Below are 21,175 nucleotides of genomic sequence, written 5' to 3' on the forward strand. Positions count from 1 at the left end.
CTACCAGCAACAGAATACTGCTGATTAAGTTACACAGTTCATCAATAACTAAAACGTGGGAAAAAGGACAGCTCATCTCTAGAATCAGCAATACAGATGTCCCTTCTTAGGAGCTAACTATAGTCTTATTATGCACAGAGACTTCAGGCATATGCAGCACAATAAAAAAACCTTCTTGAATGGACTGTAGTATGAATGAGCCTGATTTGTACACATGTGGGGGAGTTTTTCCCATGCTGTCCCACAAGGTAGGTTTACATCCCATCCATTCCACAGGAAAAGAAGAGGCACTATAGTTTAGCAACTTATTACAGCTGTATCTCAAATATGTCAGGTTCCAATTTCCCATGTCATTTGCTAGCCCCACCTACCCAGAACTGTTCACAGACTTGCATAGATTAAAGATCTTGCGTCAACAGGGTAGAGCCACCAGTTACAAAACTCAGGAGGAATTCCCATCAGCACATCCCTCAGGCTCCCACAGAAAAAGAACACCTTAAGGGAAGTGACATGCAAGTAAAAACATGGTTTTAATTCTGAAAAATGTATATGGAGCTCCTTAAAATGAGATTTGTGTTGAGGCTGCTGAGGTGAAAGTTGAGGGAGCTGTGGCACGGGCCTTTGTGTCCCTTCACTGCCCCAGGCCGAGGCCAAAGGCAGGGAGAGCTGTGACAGAGCTGTGACAGAGCTGCTCTGCCAGCCATGTCAGAGCTCACACATCCCGGAGTTCCTCTCTCAGAAAGGAACCAAACTGAACCCCGGGAGTGCTCCCCCCATTCCCTGGGACACAGCAGCTGGAGCTGTTCTCTGGCCAAGGACAGCGCTGGGCACCCAGAGCTTTGCAAAGCACCCATGCAGGAACACCCTTGTCCCCACCTCTGCACAGCTGCTGAAATCCAGAATAAAATGATGCGCAACAGAACAAGCTCATGAAAGTTTACAGAACTTAAATATTTATTTTTAAACCATTTTAAACCCCCCAAAACATTGAAATAAGCTTCATCTATAAACAGATTTACAAGACTAACAACTACAGAAGCTAGAAGAGCACTACAATTTGTTTCTGTGATGCAGTTATTTTGTAAAGCTTCAGATCAACTGTATTTACAACTTTTGCTGCTTTTACATTTATAAAAATATTTATTTAATCCATAACATTATTGTTTTCAAAAACTATTTCCAGACTTTTTCTCAGATATAAATTCTAATTGAATTTCAGTTATATAGCAGATGAAAGTTTTAAACAGAAACATTTTTTTTTAAAATTAAAACAAGGAGTTAAAAGTAATTTTTTTTACAGTGTAGGCACCATTGAAAATAATTGTCCTTGGCATATCTAACCACCATCTCTCACAAGTGTCCTTTATATAAAAACGATGTAATGGCAACATTTGACGAAAAATGCAGTATTTACTTGCACACCATTACTTTTTCAATATTTGGCAGATATATTTCAGATTCTTTAAAATGACTTTTGTGCAAAAACAAAATGTGCAGGTCTGAACCATAAAATAAACACACCCAGCCTTTATCAAAAATAAATTTACACCAACAGTTCCACAGCTAAGTACTGAAAAACAATCCCAGTTCAAAACTTCAGCATAATATACATACTGGGTTGAAAAAGGGAAAAAACCAAATCAAAACAAAACAACAGAAGAGATTACCCATCTAGCAGTACCATAAATATATAACTGAAAGCAACTTTATAGTCTTACCTACTTTTTATGAAAAAAATCACTCCGTACTGCACAGTACTACCTTTTCGTGAAAGAATATCTATAACTCAGTTATTTGCATATTAACTGGTAAATACATATTTAAAATACACTTTCAGAAAATTATAAACAAATTATGTTGATGTACTGTATTTAATGTATTTCAGAACAAAAATGTGTATAAATATCTTACAGGAGAAACAACACCACCACACAGAACGCTGGTGTTACACCGATACCTGCGTGTGAGGTATGTAACATGCGACGCTCGGCTTCTCTGGCTCCCTTCCACCCAGGCATGTATACTCAGAGGAAAAAAAATTAAATTAAGTTAAAACTGGACTTCAGGTTTTGTCCATTATTGCCGAAAGCCCCACCCCCTCAACTGTATTGCTCTAAATTTTCCTACCATGATGATATAAGATTGAGTTACTACTTCAAAACCTGTTCTAAAAGGTAATACACAGACTGTACATCAGGATAGACCTGTTGCTACATATCACCTGCAAACTATTGCCATATTGCTCTCAAATATATTTAATCATAGAGCTGCCTAAAATCCTGTACCAATTTAGAATTAAAATAGATACTGTTGCAGGTTTGTTTTTCAGGGCACGATAACTATATGCTGGTTGAAGCATGTGCTACAGCAATACCCTTGCCACTACATGTCTTGAATATGCTTGTGAAAAAGCTATTTTTCTTTGAAGCTCATTAGTGATTTACAAAAGTTTAACTCATGAATATAAAAGACCTGTACAACTCCATGTACAGGAACAAAACAGCATCAAAACATACTGTACTTGCACATTCTATTAACTAAAGTAATGGTTATTTCTAAAAGCAAAACTGCACCTCAACATTTATCAGATTAAACAGGTGAAACTACAATATTAAAAGTTGTCCTTTACAAAATAATTTCCTGAAAATATAAAACCATGTGCACTGCCACAAAATAGTTGAGTAGGTTCTTTCAAATCCTCAATCACCATCAATATGTTGCAAAGATCCAAAAGGCACAAGGAGCTCATGAGCTAAGCACTGCCAAGCTTGAAGTAGTTTTGGTGGGTTTTACTGGGTCCATACGAAACAGCAGTCAATTGTGTGAAGTTTCTTAGGATGAGTCATTAACAGAAAATCTACAGACAAAAAATGCAAGTTAAGAAATTTGTTAATCACATTGCTTCAGCTAGGCAAACAGCATATAAATATTTCTGCATCACTAAACTAGTACATACATGCCTTCATCTCAATGGCTCATAGTACAAAACCCACCAGAAGTGATATTCTCAAGAAAACACTCCAAAAAAAGGTATGAAAAAGAGTCTCTATCTCTTCTCTATTGCCTGTAAATATGCTTAAGACAAACCTGCAGGCTAAATTAAAGAAGCAAGATATAGCAACTACAGTAAAGCTGCAGCACTTCAAGACCAGATAGAGTAATTGTTAGTATTAGTTTTGGTCTCAGACAGAAGTGTTACCTGTAACTAACTACAAAGCTAAAGCACTGGACATAGCAGATCTCCCTTTTATCACTGAGCTACTTACTTCTGAAATTTCTCCATAAGTTTCTTCACCATCTTATCTGTGATCCCTGGACACGTTGCTTCTGCCACATTGATGCTTTTCTCAAGTTCCTCAATTGCTTTCTTTCTGCTAGCATTATTTGTGTCCTGCTGCTTGAGCTGAGGAGCAAACCAAAGAAGTTAAAATTCAGAAAAGTTAGTAGACATTTGGCTAATACTTTCAACGAAGATTTTTAAGCCAACACTTACCTCAGCAAACACAGGTGTGATTATCATAGTTAAACAACTCAGGGTTTTAACAAGATCCTGATCCTAGAAGTTAACAAATATAGATTACATCAGCATATTACAACATATACAAGCATATATACAACATACACACGGCCTCTTAGCACAGCACATGTGATTTTGGAAGTTGAGTTAAATTTAACGAAGTGTTTAAAATACATTACAAAACCCACAAAGACACAGTACATCAACAAATGTTGTAGGATGTTGAAACAGATGCCTGATGACACATCTGAAACAATTTCATTCAGCATCAGAAAAACAGTTCAGTTTTTCCTCACTAGTAAGAGAGTTTAAAATTCCCATCTATATTACTGATCTACAGTACATCTGCAGTGTATTTTGCATTTGAGGCTGACATAGCATAGGAAATATCACTAACATCTCTTGAACAGCAAAAAATCCAGTCAGGTCTTATGAAAAATGAAGTTACTAAGCTTTATCACTATCTTCCTTAAACTGCCTTCAGAAGCAGCAGTTAGAAAGAAGAACTCCTGTGTCTGTACTTACCGTCCCGTTCTGGAGCTTCTTTGCATCCGGCTTCTTCCGAACTGTAGTGAAGCTCCACTCAGGATGGGAATTATTCTCTTTGTTGCTGGACTCCCTGAAACAAAAAGGACATGATGTACATAATACTAGCCACAACAGAACACCAAGCAAGCACAGGTAACCCTAACACATAACAAGTCTATCAGGATTAGTTCCGTATTCCTTAAAATAAGAAGGAAAACATGTATTGAAACATTATCGGAACTTTGAAAGAGGCTGAATAATTTGAAATGTGACCAAAAGCAAACAGAAGATGTTATCTGCCTACAAGGCTTACCTTCTTCCATGGCATCCCATTTAAGAGTTATCTGATAGCCAGAAAAACAAGACACTTACAGAAAACATGTTGTTCCACAGGCACTATGCAAACTTCTTCATGCACCTCAACTGTGCTCTGCAATATCTCTAATTGTGATTCAGTGGTTTTGGTACAACCACTAGCCTCAGACTAGGAAATAGACAGCACTTAAACAGAACTGAAATTGAGCTTAAAGAAAGACAATTTAAAGACGATAAAATAAACTTACGAATCTGAACCATCGGAATCACTTTCATCACTACTGTGTCCCTCTGCTTTCCATCTCTTAAATCTATCAATCAGTTCTGTCAGATAGGAAGTCTTCTTGGCATTTTTCATAATGAATTTGTGCTTCAGAAGTTCTTTTGCAGTGGGGCGCTGTAAGAAACATTAATTATTTAATGTTATGCTAACATTTCGTGACTTTAAATGCTAATAGGGGAGACCTAGTAAGACAACAGGCTTCTAGAGTTAACTTGTATAATATCAGGAAATTAGTGAAACAGGAAGTGAGAAAAGCCAGTAATCCAAGTTTATGAGCATGCTAAAAATATGATCAAGTCACCCATAGACTATACAGCTTATCCTTCTACGTTAGAAGGTCACACCCAGGAAAATGACTAATGAAAACTCTCCAATGCAACGTTTCCTTGTAAACTGAATTCAAACAGCAAAAGTTGTACTGAAGAAAAGGATTTCAGATGATTCTCCCCTCTGTTAAAGCTTCTCTTCTGACATTATCCTAGTTTAGATTGCATTTAGGAATCTGCCTCTGCCACTGTAATTTCTTTCAGCATTCTCTTTCCTCCTTTTGAGTATTTTAAACAAAACAAACTAGGATAAAGACAGAGATATTAAAAAGCACCACTAAAATTCATAGTGCAAAGTACAGTCCTTAAAATTATTTCACTCACTGAGGATGCATAATGCCAGCAAAATACTTCACAAGCATAGGAGAGCAGAAAACAAAACTGAAACATCTACACAACACATACACACATTTATCTACTCACAAATGTTGGGTCCTTATTCAGACATGCATCAATAAATTCTTTAAAAGGTTTACTGAAGTCTCCTAATAAAGTGGGAGGATTGTTTTTCGGAATGAGGAACAGAACTCTCATTGGATGCATATCCGAGTTGGGAGGCTCCCCCTTGGCCAGTTCAATTGCAGTGATGCCCAGTGACCAAATGTCAGCCTGAGAGAGGGAAAAGGAACTGTTAGTACAAAATTATGGGCTGCCATGACTAAGTATCCAGTAACTGACATCTTCACATATAATCTATATAATAAAATTAATGTTGGCCTAGGCCGATAAACATTCCCTTCTAACACTTCAGGAACACCTGACTCACCTGGTTGATTTAATCAGTCTTTAATGACAAACATCTAGATCATAATTTTTGCTGCAGTTGGTGTTCTAACACTGCCAGCAAGTTAAATGGACACCTAGATTTACACACTTTTGGAAAACCTTCAGAAATATTGATCTTCTTTTGATGTTTTCCACATGTTAATGACAAATTGCCACAAATTTCCTATGTCTAATTCAGAGTTTGTTTAGGTATCCAATCTTGTTTGACAGCTTACTCTAAATGAACAAGGCAGAAAGCTGAATCAAATCCAGCAGGGGATCACTTAATTTCTTTCCTAACAGATTGCTTGATGAATTTAGCTGGAGAATTATTGACAACTAGTTAGACTTGAAACCACTTGAAGCACCAAGTTCACAGTGTAAGACACAGCAGAATAATGAAGTACTATTTATTTTAGCTAAAAGCATCATTATAAACAAATTCTCCCTTTCTACCAAAACTTAGTATGATATTTGGATATCATACATAAAATACTAGTATTTTAAATTTTTTTCCTGATTTTGATTTCTTTTCCCAAGTGAAATATATTATTATTTGCATCTTTTTAGATGAGCCACATTAGCTACTTAGATCACTAAAGGTGTTTCTCGTTTAAAAAGTGTTTGGCTGTAGTTGACTACACTTGGCACAGAATCATAAACCAAAACTACCCACAGAGTGAACAAGAATTATAATTTGCATCTCTCCAATATTCCTTTTTGTTCACAAGACCTAAAATAGCTGTACTTCATAGCAAAGAACGAAACTAACTCACTGTTTATTACTGAAATACCATAACCAACAATTGTGTATTGGAGCAAAATTATTTTAAAGAAGAATATGGGGCTTACAAATCTCTGGCACTACTAAAATGTATCAAATTTCCAGTTTATTTTCCAGCTTTTTGGAGTACAGAGAGAAGACGACTAAAATTCAGTCCAGATACCAAAACAGTCATCAATATTAGTCTAGAAACTAAAGTGTATGCTATCCAAATCCTTCATCTCTCCTACCAAAGGTTTTTATCTTCTGTACTCTCCCACCAGCCTACTGGCATGGAAAAAAAAGGGGGAAGACATTGCTCCTGCAAGACACTGAGGAGATATGGAACGCAAAAGATTAGGTTGCTGGGGAAATGTAAATGAAGGTGTGGTAAAGCTGATCTATACACAGGGCAAGCAGAAGAAGAATTATTCCCAATCTGACTGGCCAACACACATTCTTTAAGCAGGGTAGAGAGCTTTTCCAAAATGCCCTAGGGAACACGTTACAAGGGGACCACTGAAACCCTAAACAGGAGAATTCCAACTTTTTTATCAGCAAGAACACTTGTGACAAGTACACAAATTCCTTCAAGTCTGACTGATGCTGGGAAAGTCTCCTGGAGTGTGGAAGCTTTCAGGACACTTCAGATATCCACCAATTTTTCTTTATATGCACATCATGTAAGTATAGTTTCATGTCTACTATTTGAGAAAAAGCAGTTAGGGAAGTATTACTTTACACATACCAAGGTTTTTATTCTCTTGATGCTATTTTAAGGTTTTGTCTACAGAGTGTGGAAAGTCCAATGCCAGACTGAAACACACTGCTGTTTCACCCACCACATGCTCTAGGACATCGTGTGGTTTTACATACAGAAGAGGGGACTGTTCCCTCCTTATTGTCATTTCTAGCACCAGTTCTCAGCTCTCAGAAAAACATGGAAGAACTCTGCTTTTCTACTGCTAGTTTACATAGGGAAACTCTCCTTTGCAATTAGTCACCCATCAAGAGCTCTCATGACAAAGAAAGCACAAGGTACCACAATGCTACTAAGCCATAGCCACAAAGTTACTTCTTATGTTCTCAAGACCCATGCTAAAATTTTCAGCATTACATAGATCCTCAGAAATACCCTTTGAGAAATTATACCCAGAGCTGTATGTATAGAACTGTAAGAAGAAATTAACATTTTGGCCACAATCTTGGCTTTAAATGAACTGCCATGTTCTGGTGGCATTTTACTTTCTGAGTGCTTTATTACTGTTTGAATTAAATGCAGAACATTGAAGTGAAACCAAATCAACCAACCACCCCACATTCAGGGAGTTGCTCTGAAAGAGACATGACATCACCATTTTACTTTCTACCTGAATACAATGACATGTAACTAGTATATAAAACCAATTAAATCCTACCTTTAATTTTATTATTTGAAACCCTGTAATTTCAAATCTACTTTTTTTTTCCTCCCTACACTGATACAGCTAAAAGCAAAAAATCAAAACAAATGCTGTTGGATAATCAGATACAAAAAAAAGTTCTACTTACTTTTGAATCATATGCTGACTGCTGAATAACTTCAGGGGCCATCCAAAATGGGGTTCCCACAAAGGTATTTCTCTTAATTTGTGTGTCTGTTAGCTGCCCAGCAACTCCAAAATCAGCAAGTTTAACATCACCTTGTTCTGATAACAAGACATTGGCAGCTGCCAAGGGGAAGTAATATAATAACTAATTAGAATACTGTTTTATGGTTTTAAAAGGCTTTAACAAAGTAATATTTGAAATGTTGCACACCTTTTATATCCCTGTGAATTTTCTTCTCTGAGTGTAGGTAGTCAAGACCTTTCAAGATTTCCTTTAGCATAGTAGCAATCTGGAACTCATCAAATGGGCCAGCACGCAGCTTTGGAAAAAAGACACATTAAAATAATTTTAGTCTTGCATCTAATTTTTGCCTTGCTTTGATTAAATTAAATTTTAAACCTGAAACATTTTCCAAAATTAGAGAACTAACAAAAATAATGTAATATTCAATGCAATATGTCAATATTCTAATTGAAATAGATGCCACTGGAATGATCACCTTCATATCTCCTCTACTGCAAACACACTGAAAATGCTCTTACTCCTCAAACATCCACTGTCTGCTCCCCTCAGCATGCAAAACACAAGAAAAGCAACAACTAACTTTCCAAAAAGTTGTATTTCCTACAAGCAGCAAACACAACAGACTGAACTTTGCAATTTAGATTAAGTAAATTAAGAAAACCAATTTATTTTAAAACAGATTAACCTGTTGACTGCGGGTTTTAAATTTAATGATGCAGTTTTTACTTTCCCAGTATTTTTGATTCCATGCTTGCTTTTGTATCAAGACCATGACATGCTACTATAAAGTTGCTAATGGATTAAGTGTATCCTTTACACATTAGAAAGTTATGCAAATAAAAGAAATTAAAGTGAGCAATCAAAAAAATACCAACAATTCAGCACCAAAACAGTGAACATCCTGAAATTATAGTACGGCAAAGTGAGGCAAAACTGAAATTTTGTTCTAAAATTTTATTCCTCTACAGGTTCAGTGATTTAAACTGGCACTAGCAATAGCTATTTCCCTGTTTCTGACACTCCACAGAATACAATCAATTACTCAAAAGTGTTAAGAGTACCTCACAGCCTCTTCCTCAAAAGGGCCAAGTTCTAGAGCTACAAACTACCACATGCTACACCTAATCACTATGCTTTTGATGAGCTGATGTGATGTAATTTCATGAAGAACTATAAAAAGAATTGTGAAGTCAAGCACATACTTCAGCTCTCACAGACAGGACCCCTGTTAGCACAAACATAATTATTACCACTCTGTAATAGTGAAGACATCGTATTTTCCCTTCAGAATCACACAAAGACTGAGCTATATTATCTTACAGGAAAGGGTGGGTCTGTAATGTGGCAGCTGAGGCAGAGCTGCACTGAAACCATGGGGAAACCACATTCACACTCAGTGGACTGTGCTTGTGCACTCCCCAGGCTATACCTCTATGAATGCCACACTATCTCAAGTAAAAGGCACTTTCATGCTTAACTGAAAATACCTGAACATGGAAAACCCAACATCTTTTAACCAGTTAAAATTAACTGTCTGTGGACACACTCTCCTGATTCATTCCTGAGACCCAAAGCTAAAGGAAATGTTTTTTACTGAACTGTAATGAATTCTACTTGGAGGAAGTGGGAAGAGATGGACAGAGGACCCCAAGCCTCCATCAAACATACAGCAAGAAAAGAACTCAAACTAAAAAAACCCTAAGAACTGAAAACAAATGGATGCTTTCTAATGCTTACAAAGAGCAAAATAGAAAAACTAACATGAATTCAATGTGACAGACCTACCATTCAAATTCACACTTCTAGACCACTACCACACAGCAGTGATGTAATATCAGCTGCCTCTAGGTACTTATTTTTATAAAAAAACACAATTAAATAAAGTTCACTGACACTTATAATGCACAAAAAAAATCATATACTTACAAGATCCAAAGCTGACCCTCCACCCAAGTATTCCATTATTATCCATAGTTTTGTGCCCTGTAAAGAAGACATAAGTTGTCAAAAGTCCAAGGCTGCCATAAAAAATTGATATATAATTCAATAGAATGCCAGCACACTCTTAGGAAACGGCAAATAGAGAGTCTCATTAGTCACCCAGTTGTATGCAATTACTTCTTGTAGAATGATCACACAGCTCCTATGAATTCTAAAATACTAATTAGTAAGTTTGACTTCTGTATTTATAAAAGCAATGAAAAAACACAATCTAAAATGATTTCACTTAAAGGAACACATTTACAGAACTTGGGGGGGGGGGTTAAAGTGATTCGGCAGTGGTTTAAGTTTTAATTAGATACAAATAATTATTTAACATGGATCTTTTGAGTTTCTGCACTTCCTCTCTGAAGATGTCTCAACCTCTAGAAGTGACATATTATTCTAACACTGATTTCTAGGTACTGACTTTGTCCTTGGCTTGTCACTGCAAAAAGTGGCTGGTTCATAGAAATAAAACTGGAAACACTTAGTAGCAAATCTACAGACTACTTGCTTGCCAGAGTTCTCTCAGAAGACAAAACTCAAATATGAATCTGTGTGGTACTAGTCAAGAAAATTTCATTAATAAATGTATTTATTTAAAATAAAACCCAATTATTAAAACTACTCAACTGAACCACAGCTGCTGAAGTACCACACACACTGTATAAGTTTCCAGCAAATATTTACCAGTGCTAGTTTCTCATTACAGAGCACAAGCTTAGGGCAGGAGTACTCTTTAAAGCCTCTTGCATTCTCCATTGTATACTTTCCCACCCTATGGCCTGCCCAGGAATGGAAATCTAAAGAAAACTCAGCAAGCAAATAAAGGTGTAGTTTCTGAAAGGACCACATCCAATCATTCTAACAAAGTGTGCTCTATTAGATTTATACTGAATTTAAAAACCACACAATTTATGAGAGTCTATTTCAATATTATGATCTCAGCAGGGAAGGGCTGGCTAATTTTAGCAGTTTTTATAAAGCCCAACTTTGTCAGCTCAGAAGACCTGCAAAGAACTCCTGTTCAAGGCAAACATTGTGGTTACCAGACATGTTTGGAGAATTTGACTATTACTTGAAAACAGTACAGGGTGAAAATGAGTAAGTACTGTTTCTCAAACAATGTCTCAAAGAAATTGCTACTATCCACTGTAATTGGGTGTGGATATTTTCTAGCCAGGCATGAACAACCTTTTTCCTAGCTATTTTCTGTCAGCCAAGTATAAATAGACAGGGCAGAACAACCAGTATCTTTAGATTGTCTCAAAGCTTTGCTGCAAATTCTGATGGAAGTCTCTGGATGTCACTGCAGGATTTCTCCATATCCAAGTCTGAAAAGCTGAGAATAACTTCAGGTTTGTTTTAATTGCAAAAGAAAAGAGAAAGCTCAGGTTGCTGTAATAGTTACAAGGCTAGATACTGAAAACCTTGGTCTAAATGGCACAAATAAGGAAAACAGTAATGGAATTCCAGTCATCAAGAGATTTTTCTCTATGGTACTGCTGGGAAGTCCAGCTGAAGCACTTCAAGTACACTTCCCAAATTTGTGTAACCAGAACATGCCAGAACTATGGTAACTTTTAATCTTTTTCTTGCCTGAACTGGTAGGCGAGTAATGCATTTTGACAACCCATTAGGCTGGAGCAAAACACTCATTTCAGCTATCTAACCTATCAAGGGGACCCTCCACACCCAATGCTTTATTTATTGAGATGTTAATTGCAATCCAAGTGCAATAGGGGATGAGGAGACAAATTTAGATCCTGACCTTCTACAAATATGAAATAGCTACAAATATCTACAAATATCTCCATCAGGACTTAAATTATCTTACAATCACAAAAGTTGCAATATAGCTGAAGCTCATATGATTCTACCCACATTAGTGAAAGCCATGATATAAAGGTAAAACATTTTATTATTGTACACAAATGTGTTTATTAAGGTGCATTCTTTGACTGCACATATGCTTGCACATCATCTACCAGTATGTTTAGAAAACACTATTGATCTTGCCAGACACCCAAGGAAAATTTAGGAAAAAATTACTAATACCTAAGCTTTGAGGTTAATTCAATGGGAAACTCCCATTTGAACCTCAACATATCCCACATTACCATGATATGGGGCTTTTGTACCTTTTGTGTCACAATAATTAGCATCAACTTAATCAAAAGAACCTCAAGGAAACAGACTTTGCCATCTTGTACCAATGATGACTAAAATACCTGATAACAGACAAGGAACATTGCACTGCTAGGAAAACTATTAAAGGACTGTCCATATTTTTAAAATCACAAACAAGCAAAAAAAAATAGACAGACAAACTCTCAAAATACTTGCTATTACTAAAATGAAAAGGCAGAATAAAACAATCTTTGCACAATGAACAAAGCCAATACCCTCTTTCCCCTGAGGAGTCTCAAGCTAAAAGACCTTAAACTAGCAGCCAGGGATTAATCTAGTCTAAGAACAATTTAGATAGAAGATACTACTTAAAAAGTTGCTTTATTTATTTTTAATTACAGAATTAAAGGTCTTCATTTATTTGTGGATCTTTTTATTCATTTACTTGGGGAATAGCAAGCAGCAGAATTACCTATCATGCTACTCTGGGATAGAAAACATTCCTGTGAACAATTTTTTACTTTTTTTTTTTTTTTTTTAAGAGGAATTTCTTACAGGAATGAGAAAGTAACTGCAATTCTACAAACATCTCACCGAACTCCATGCACAGAAGTTTTCCTTCCCCAAAAACTTTCCAAGTGTGAAAAGTAAACAAGACATCATCATTAATATTTCAGAATGTATCCATTTAGAACACAAATGGAAAGAACTCATATAGTGGTGAAGAGAGTACAGTACTGCAGCATTAACATAATCCTACATTTGCCAAGATTTTTTTTTTTAAATAAAAAAAAAACCTAAGCAGAATTTAATAGCTATGTAGCACTGATAGAATAACTAGACTTTACTTTCCACACCTATATTGCTGTAAATAATGATAAGACTATTTTCTTTCCCTATTCAATCCATAACTTATAAAGCTTTTTCCACCCCCCATCTCTGAGAAAACAAAGAACAAACAAAACAAATCCCCACCCAATCAAAGTTTAATTCCTCCATTCATAGCTGCTGAAATCACTGTTTAGTTCTGAGATTTCACAAAACACTTTTTCAAGCAAAAACATTTCCAAGTAAAAACACTTTGCAAGACTTACTTTGACCTGTTTGTACTTCAGGGCAAACAACTGGACTTTTACAGCATAAAGCTGAAATTATGGATATCCAAGAGAACAAAATTTAGGACTTGGCTCAACACAGAAAATAAAGGACTGTAAAAAAGGCCAATCATGTCTGGATCAGCAGTACCATTTGTGCACTGCTCCAGGGGAACCTTACAAGTTGAACTCAAAGTTATCTTGCAATGAACCTACTTGTTCTAATATGCTGCGGTGGTAGAAAGTAAATCCTACTTCTCAGACATTTATTACTTATTCACAAACAAAACAAAAATCCCACTGATTGAGTCCAATAAAGAGAAGCAAAAATGGGTTATCAATGGCAATTTGTATGCTTACTCAGGTGTGAAGAACTCATAGTAAACAGCAAAGCCACTACAGTTGTCTTACATTAGCCAAAATGAGAACTCAGTATTTGGAGTATACTAAATATACTGGAAATATTGGGAAAATAACTTGTCCACTCAGTATTAAAATATAAAAGATTGAATACTTTTGCAATTTAAACAGAAAAAAGCAAAATCTACAAAGAATATTACTAAATAAATTCTGCAAATACTTTTACATATAACTGAAAGATACAGCACAAGGGTGAGACAGAGAACACTGATCAGAAATATATCTCTAAAATGTACAAAACCCCACTACACCTTAAGAAAGCAGAAATGCTGAGAGAGAGACCAAGCACCAAAAAACAGAACCAAGCAGAAAAACCTCCCAAACTGGAGCAAACAAACCAAAACCAACAAAAATCCCAAACATAAGCACATAACCCCTCCCAGATACTTAATATACTTTGAGCTATCACTAAAACATTAGTTTACATTAAATGTTTTCAGGGATTTTTTAAAAGTCACCCAAAATACATCAGCAGCGCAAAACATTTAAGCAGCATTTAAGGTGAAAAGTTTTACTCAACATTTTGGTTTTCTGTAGGTTTTAATTTTTGTTTGTTAAATTATGCCTTAGATAACATTTCACACAGTGGTTACATAACTCTGCTGATGTCAGTGTTACTTCGTCTCAGGCCCACTAAGCTGCATAACTGCCAACACATCTTACATGGCACAGGGCTTCTTTCCACACCAGGAACAGCTTTTGCTTCTGTAACTACAAAGGTGTATTTCTTTTCTTTTGCTCAGAAAGGCCACAAAATTGTGCTAGAGATTGTGGAGGGAGGAGAGAAAACCAAGGTTCAAAAGCAATGGCAAAAAGAATCCTTTATCAACTCTGTTCATTCTTTAGTCATTCTGTGCAAATCCCAGTCCCAAACAGCAAGCAGCAAAAAGAGAAAAATGAAATTAAAACCTCTGTTCAAAGAAAAATAAAAACCTACTAAAAATGCCAATTTGGCATGATAAATCTTCCCTAATTTTAGATGATTTTCATAGCAGCATTCTAGCAAATCTTTTGCAATATTATACATTACCTTTAAATATGATCCATAGTATTTTGTTACATAAGGACTATCACACTGACTTAAAACAGTTATCTCTTGCTGTATATCTTCTATTTCATCTTCTGCTTCCTCAAGGTCTATGATTTTTATGGCAACCACTTGCTGTGTCCGATTATCAATTCCTTTGAAGACCTCACCAAAGGAGCCTTTCCCAATGCGTTCCAATTTTGTGAAGAGTTCTTCTGGGTCTGCTCTGTGGTTCTAGAAAAAGGAAAAAAAGGGAAAAAAGACACATGAGTTGCCTAATTTACTTCCAAGTTATTGGCCCTCATTATTCCCCAAGAAGCACGCCATCCAGACTTATCATCATCAGAAGGGTTGCATCAGGTAAATTTATTTCCTACACACTACCTTCTAATTCTAGTTACAGAACATACATTATGCAATTCTGGCAAAGGTAAGTGAGCCTTACCAGGGAGGGAGTCAGATACAAACCTCATTTCACTTCCTCACATAACAACCTTTTAAAGAATAGAGCTGTTCTTAACATTAATCCTGCCTGTGCAGGAATTGTGAAGACTGGGGAATGCAATTACTGGCACAGGACCACCACCAACACCATCCAGGCAGAAAAGGCTGGGCTTCCCACCTGGCCAAGAGCCTGGGGCAGGCACAGCTCCCTGTCATGTAACACAGCGAGGGGTGCCTGGGAGGGGATGGCAGAGCCCGAGATCAGGTGAGACCAGGTGTCTTTGGGCCATTAAAAGGACTGACAGAAAGATGAGCCAAGGGGACTGAGAGGTGTTCAGCAGAGGAATGAGAAGCTGTCATGGAGTGCTGAACACATGGCATTGCCCAGAACTGGCTGGTATCACCACACATGCCTTACAGAGGGGAGCAGAGCACTGCTGAGGACACTGCTGGTTTGGAATCTCTGCTGAATAACTACTCTTAAAATCAGCAGACTGGTTATTATAAAAATATTTTAGATTTCTTAGTAGTCAAATAGATTTCTTAGTAGACAAGTAAGTAAATTTCTAGTAGACAAGTAGTCAGGAGGGCAACAAAAAGGAAGCAAATTCTCATTTTTCCTTCAAGATAAAGCAAGCCATGTAGCTGCTTAGAGAACCTTGCATATCTGAACATCAGAGCCCTGGCTTGTGAAGGACGTGGATGACACACTCCACAGTTTACCAGCACAGAACTTGAGATCAGACTACAAAAGTTTACAGAGAAATATTTTGAAGAGGTCAGACAGACACACCAAAAGAACCAATGCTTTGCACAGCAACAGAATTAAATACCTTACTGCTATCAGAACTGGGCAACTGATTGCACAAATCAGTGTTGAATAAAGAAACGTCGCTGCCTGAAAAAGCCCTCTAATTCAGTAAGAAAATTTGAAAACGTGGAAGAAATGCTTTGCTTTGCATCTCTCTCACATTCCAAAAGTCAGAACTAGCAAAAGAAGTGGCAGGTTTGGCAAAAGCAGACATTTAACCTAAAGCACAGATTACCCTACACAACCAAATACTCAAGTATGAACTTGAAACTCCAGAAAATAACTTTACATTGTGGTGTTCTTGCAAATTCCTGAGAAAATCTTTACTGGGAAAAAAAATGCATTAGTACTTTAAGCTAGCCCAAAATGTACAGTCCCATTTTCTTACATCTGGGCCCTTAGTGTTGCTTCTTCCCTTTGACCAGAACCAGAATTTATCCCAAAATATGATGAAATGAATCAGGAAACAGATTTAGCTAAGAGTTAACCATATGATTTTCCAGGTTTATTTTCAGCTGAATCAGTTCACTGCTCATATATACCAAGCTGTTATTTCTGCTATCACAAGAGGAGGGAACATGAATTACTACAGCAGGTTCACACTGATCTGTGGAGGTAAGATTTCTAGATTTTACAAACAGACAAGACACACTACTGCTGCTCCTGACAGCACATTACAACTGTGGAATGAGGAATTCCCCAATGAGCTCTACAACGAGCTCATTGCTACTCTGCTCCATTAAAAACAATTCCTAGAAATAGTTAAAACAAAAATATTGTATTTTCTTCTGTTGATAGATACAGTGAAAGACCTAAAAGATGAACAAATATATAATCAAAGCAAACAATTAAAAAAAAAAAAAAAAAAAAAAAAAAAAGAGAGAGAGAGAGGAAGCTATTTGGTCTGAAACCTGGAAGAACTTTTTTTATGGTAGGAAAGAAAATAACTGAAGCCTTCAGTGCTCATAAAGCTTTTAGTTAAAATGGTCACAGAACAGCAGTAAATCTTCAGACTGTCCAAAAAGAGACACATTGCTGTAACTACTGCACCAGCTCCTGCCATCATTTTATTGCTAAAACTAAAAAGAATATTTAAAAAAATCTGAATTTAAAATCCATTTTCGGGCATGCTCCAAAAAGTTATTGTAGGGACAGGTGTGGCAAAAGTAGCAGTGACTGCCACCCAACCTTACCCTGCTGCCAGGTAAGATGCCAAACTGTCCTCTAGCCAGGAATCATTTTTCAACTGCATTAGTCACAATAAGGAATAATTAACATATAGTTCTCCATTTACAATAAACAAAGAACACACACTTCCAAGAAACAAGAGAGATGACTGGCAATACTTTTTATTGATGCTTAAATACTCATCTTCACAAAACCTAGCTTCAATTTAAGACATACTTGGAATCTGAGATTCCAGGAGCCATTAATACTAACAGGTATTGTTCATTTGAGATTAAACCTGTTTAGCACTTCCAGTCAGATAAAAGAAAAGCAATTTAATAACAGACATGCTCAGCTAATCCAGCCCTTCATAAATGCCTGATCACCTCAAAGGACAACACTTGGATTTTGCTGGGGGAGAAACCTTAAGTAGAAAACTCCTCAGGCTCCTCAGTAGAAAAGCACATCACTCCATCCTATACACCTACTTAACCACCATCAACAGAACAAACCAGGCCTACAAATTCTCTCCCCCAAGCTACTTCAGGTGAATCAGAGCTTTGAAGGCTATTTTATCTTCCAACAACTCCTGATGCCATTATGTGTGAGTGCTGGAGTACAGGGAGATCAGTCATGGCTGGACTTCCCAGCGCTGCAGAACTCCATGTACATATCCCTGGGAGGAGGAGGTGGAACAGAGGGGCATCAGAGGAGAACAAACTGTGCAGGACTACTTCAGGAAACAGTCACATCTTTTCTATTCTCAGAAAATCCTCTCACAGCAAGCACAGTCAGCTTTACAGCTTCTGTTACTCACCGAGGCTGACAAGGGAGTGTAGGACACTCCAGGATAAGGACAAATATTTCCGACCAACTACAGCGAATACTGAGATAATGTCCTTTGGAAAGACTTCAAACTTGTAACACTACATAACTTAAAACATGGCCTGAGAACAAAGACTGCATTTTGGAACAGATTTGCTTTTACCTTTCTTAATTTCCTTGTCTTTAAGCCTACTGTTCTACAGGAATGTTTTTCTGTAACTAATGAAAACAAAACAAAACTTTAAAAGACTGCTCCATAAACAAATGTATTGAAAAGGATGGAGATATATTTTATATAAATATAAGTGTATATGCATTTATACACATCCTCAAAACATACCAGTAAATTTCTGCAACACAGCTGCCAGCTAAACTTCTAATATGATAGAAATTAATATTTTTAACACTATTAACACTCCTGAGCAAAACCACCCATTTTTATTCCTTGTTGTTTCACAGATTTTTAACTGAAAGGGAAAAAAGCTTTGAAAGATGCTTGCACAAATAACCAGTATTTTTTTTTTTTAATAAATACTGGTTTCCATGGGAAGACAAGTCTGTTGGGCAGCAGATGGTAACAAGACAATAAGCAGTATATGAACTCTATCATCACCTCTTCAAAGATAATACCTGCAAGTGGACAAATCAGGCAGAGAATATCTCACTCTTTCCCTCCCTAAGCCCAGATCCAGACAAAAGCAGCAACAAGCACAGGCACATTCACATGCCAGCCCCAGTCCTGCCAGTGTGACTAAGAGCACCAGCATGAGCGTGACAACACAAGCCCTCTCTGCACCATTTCACCAGCCTGGCACAGCCACACAGCCTGGGGCCTTCAGGAAACCTCTCCTCCTCTCTTATTCAACCTTACACCATCACTCTATGTGTTTATACACATGTGTATGTGCACACAAAGTCACACAATCTGGCTCCAAAAGGACCTCAGGAGGTCATCCAACCTTATCACTTGCTCAGAAGCCCCAAATAAAAACCACTATAGCATCATTTTTGCCAGCATATTTCTTTTTTTTTTAAACATAATTTTTGTCAGTTGCTGCGTCAAGCATTCTGCCAATCTGGCTTATATAACCTCTTTCCTTTGATTCCAATAAACACATGTTTCTGAAGCAATGTCCTGGTTGTGCTCTGCTACAAGACGGACTTGCTGACTCTCCTTTTCACCTCTGACCCTGTCATGTACCTGGTTCTTCAGATTCTGAATTCTTTAAAACAAACTTAACGCATACTGAATATATAACTTCCAAGATTATACAGAAATCTAATGACACAGACCAAATTAGAATAAACTGCTGTGTCCAGATTTGTTGGTACAGGACAGCTCTTTTACAAAAACAGGCCTTCTGAAAACGCTCATAAATTAATTTCATTCAAAGGCACTGAACACAACTGAATGAAAAAAAAACAAAAAACAAAACCTTCAAAGTATCCTGGACAGAGACTGAACTAATAATTCTTTGATTCTAACAAAATCAGGCACCCAACATCCTCTAGGATTCCTAAAGCAATTATTTTAACAGTCTTGTGAGATTTCTTCTAAGTAGTCTGTCAGTGTGAGAACATATATCCTCTTGTCTTAACAGTATTCCTAAAACCTGACTGAAAAATGCTGTTACACTATGAGGACTTTCAAGCATCTCCCAGGCTTTATCAGGAACAAAAGTTCCCTCAGAATTGTAGCACTGCTACAGAGCAGCTCACCTACATTATCCAAATATGTATTAAATAAATATATAATAATTAGTTCAAAGGACTTTATAAAAGGTTAGTAAGAGAAGCCCCACAGAGTGTTTACTCATGTTTTTCAAGCACCCACTACTATGGCAGCCTAACTGGTCCTAGTATCTTTGGAAGCCATCAGAATTACCTGTGTTTAAAAGACTGACATTTCAAACAAATCCATTTGCAGGCATTTACCTATTCTCAGATAATAAAGTACCTCTCAATTTTTTCTTCTGTTCAGACTCCCCAAAAATAAAATTAAGAGGGAGTAAGATTGACAAACGTAATATGCTACAGTACTTCTTTAAGAGTAATGTCTTAATCAACAGATAAATTCCTTATCTCTTGCCATACACTATCTGCATGTTGTTTCAGATATTTTATATATATATATATATACACACTAATTATACACCATGCATATTAAACCATGTACCAATATATATTCACATAAATTATATATATTTTCATATTTTACGTGCATATGGAAAGTTACTCACAGAAATAGTGCCAGGCATTAGTGTGTGTATACATAGGCATGTGTGTGTGTATACATAAAAATTTGAATAGTTTGAAGTTAATCAAGGCACAGGTGCAGATCCATTATTACTTAAAAAGAATAAGAAAAAATGAACCTGCTGACATTCAAAACAAGGGCAGAACCTGTACACACCTATTTTCTTCATCTTGAACATATACACACTTTTTGTCCAGCTGTTTTGGCATATAAATAAACTCTGATGTTGCCCTGCAGCCCTGTTCAAAACTAAGGTATCAAGATGTAATTATATTTACTGGAACGGTATGATACACATGCAGAGAATATTACTTTAACAACAAAACAATTTGATTTAATCAGATTTTTACATTATCTACAAGTTTTTCTATTCAGTGGGTAAGAAAAACTGATCTGGGTTTTGCCATCCTTATATGGGACCTGACCTCCATTACACCCTTTATGAAACATCTCTCTTATCTGACAAGGACAAGACTCATTGCCATTTTTAGTGAGAACCTAGGGAACTACATAAAAAAGCAAAAACAGCAAGAAAAACCTATGTGGCTGTTTTCATCAAGTTAGCCATAAGGTGAGCTGCTTGAAAATTTCTATGACTATCAAAACTCTAAAATCAGCTTTCAAATCCACCTACTGTCAGATTTTTAAGGAAAGAATTACCTTCATATTCAAACCACCTGACCTGTGGCAGATGCGAGCTGTCAATTGTACGTTATGCTGAAAATGGAAACCACTGAACTCACTTCCTCTATTCTTAGCTTTTCTTTCACACAACATAAAGCAGCTTAGGCAAAAGCATAAATAAGCACAAAAAAAGACTAATACCATATGTTGCAAAGATTAGCTCTTTGACACAAGGCAATTTAAAACATTTACGCCAATTATTTATAAAGAGTACTCTGCACT

The 21,175-nt window shown here is 36.7% G+C and overlaps 1 protein-coding gene and 1 long non-coding RNA gene across 2 annotated transcripts in view; one reads left to right on the top strand and one right to left on the bottom strand.

Moving 5' to 3' along the window:
- Positions 1 to 930: 930 nt before the first annotated feature.
- STK26 (serine/threonine kinase 26) overlaps positions 931 to 21,175 on the bottom strand; it is a 29,283-nt gene continuing 9,038 nt past the window's right edge. The window contains exons 3-12 of the mRNA XM_021548500.3: positions 14,769 to 14,999; positions 10,038 to 10,094; positions 8,298 to 8,406; positions 8,049 to 8,206; positions 5,393 to 5,578; positions 4,609 to 4,757; positions 4,043 to 4,136; positions 3,494 to 3,556; positions 3,267 to 3,403; positions 931 to 2,857 (exon numbers count right to left, since the gene is read on the bottom strand). Coding sequence (XP_021404175.1) covers positions 2,833 to 2,857; positions 3,267 to 3,403; positions 3,494 to 3,556; positions 4,043 to 4,136; positions 4,609 to 4,757; positions 5,393 to 5,578; positions 8,049 to 8,206; positions 8,298 to 8,406; positions 10,038 to 10,094; positions 14,769 to 14,999 — 1,209 coding nt within the window. The 3' untranslated portion in view covers positions 931 to 2,832. The remainder of the gene's footprint in view (positions 2,858 to 3,266; positions 3,404 to 3,493; positions 3,557 to 4,042; positions 4,137 to 4,608; positions 4,758 to 5,392; positions 5,579 to 8,048; positions 8,207 to 8,297; positions 8,407 to 10,037; positions 10,095 to 14,768; positions 15,000 to 21,175) is intronic.
- LOC146763276 (uncharacterized) lies at positions 14,997 to 16,898 on the top strand. Its single transcript, XR_014952426.1, has 2 exons — positions 14,997 to 15,484; positions 15,551 to 16,898. It is a non-coding gene; the product is annotated as an uncharacterized LOC146763276 (long non-coding RNA).

The sequence above is a fragment of the Lonchura striata genome, chromosome 4A, assembly GCF_050655825.1.
Source record: "Lonchura striata isolate lonStrDom1 chromosome 4A, ASM5065582v1, whole genome shotgun sequence".
Taxonomy (NCBI): Eukaryota; Metazoa; Chordata; class Aves; order Passeriformes; family Estrildidae; genus Lonchura; species Lonchura striata.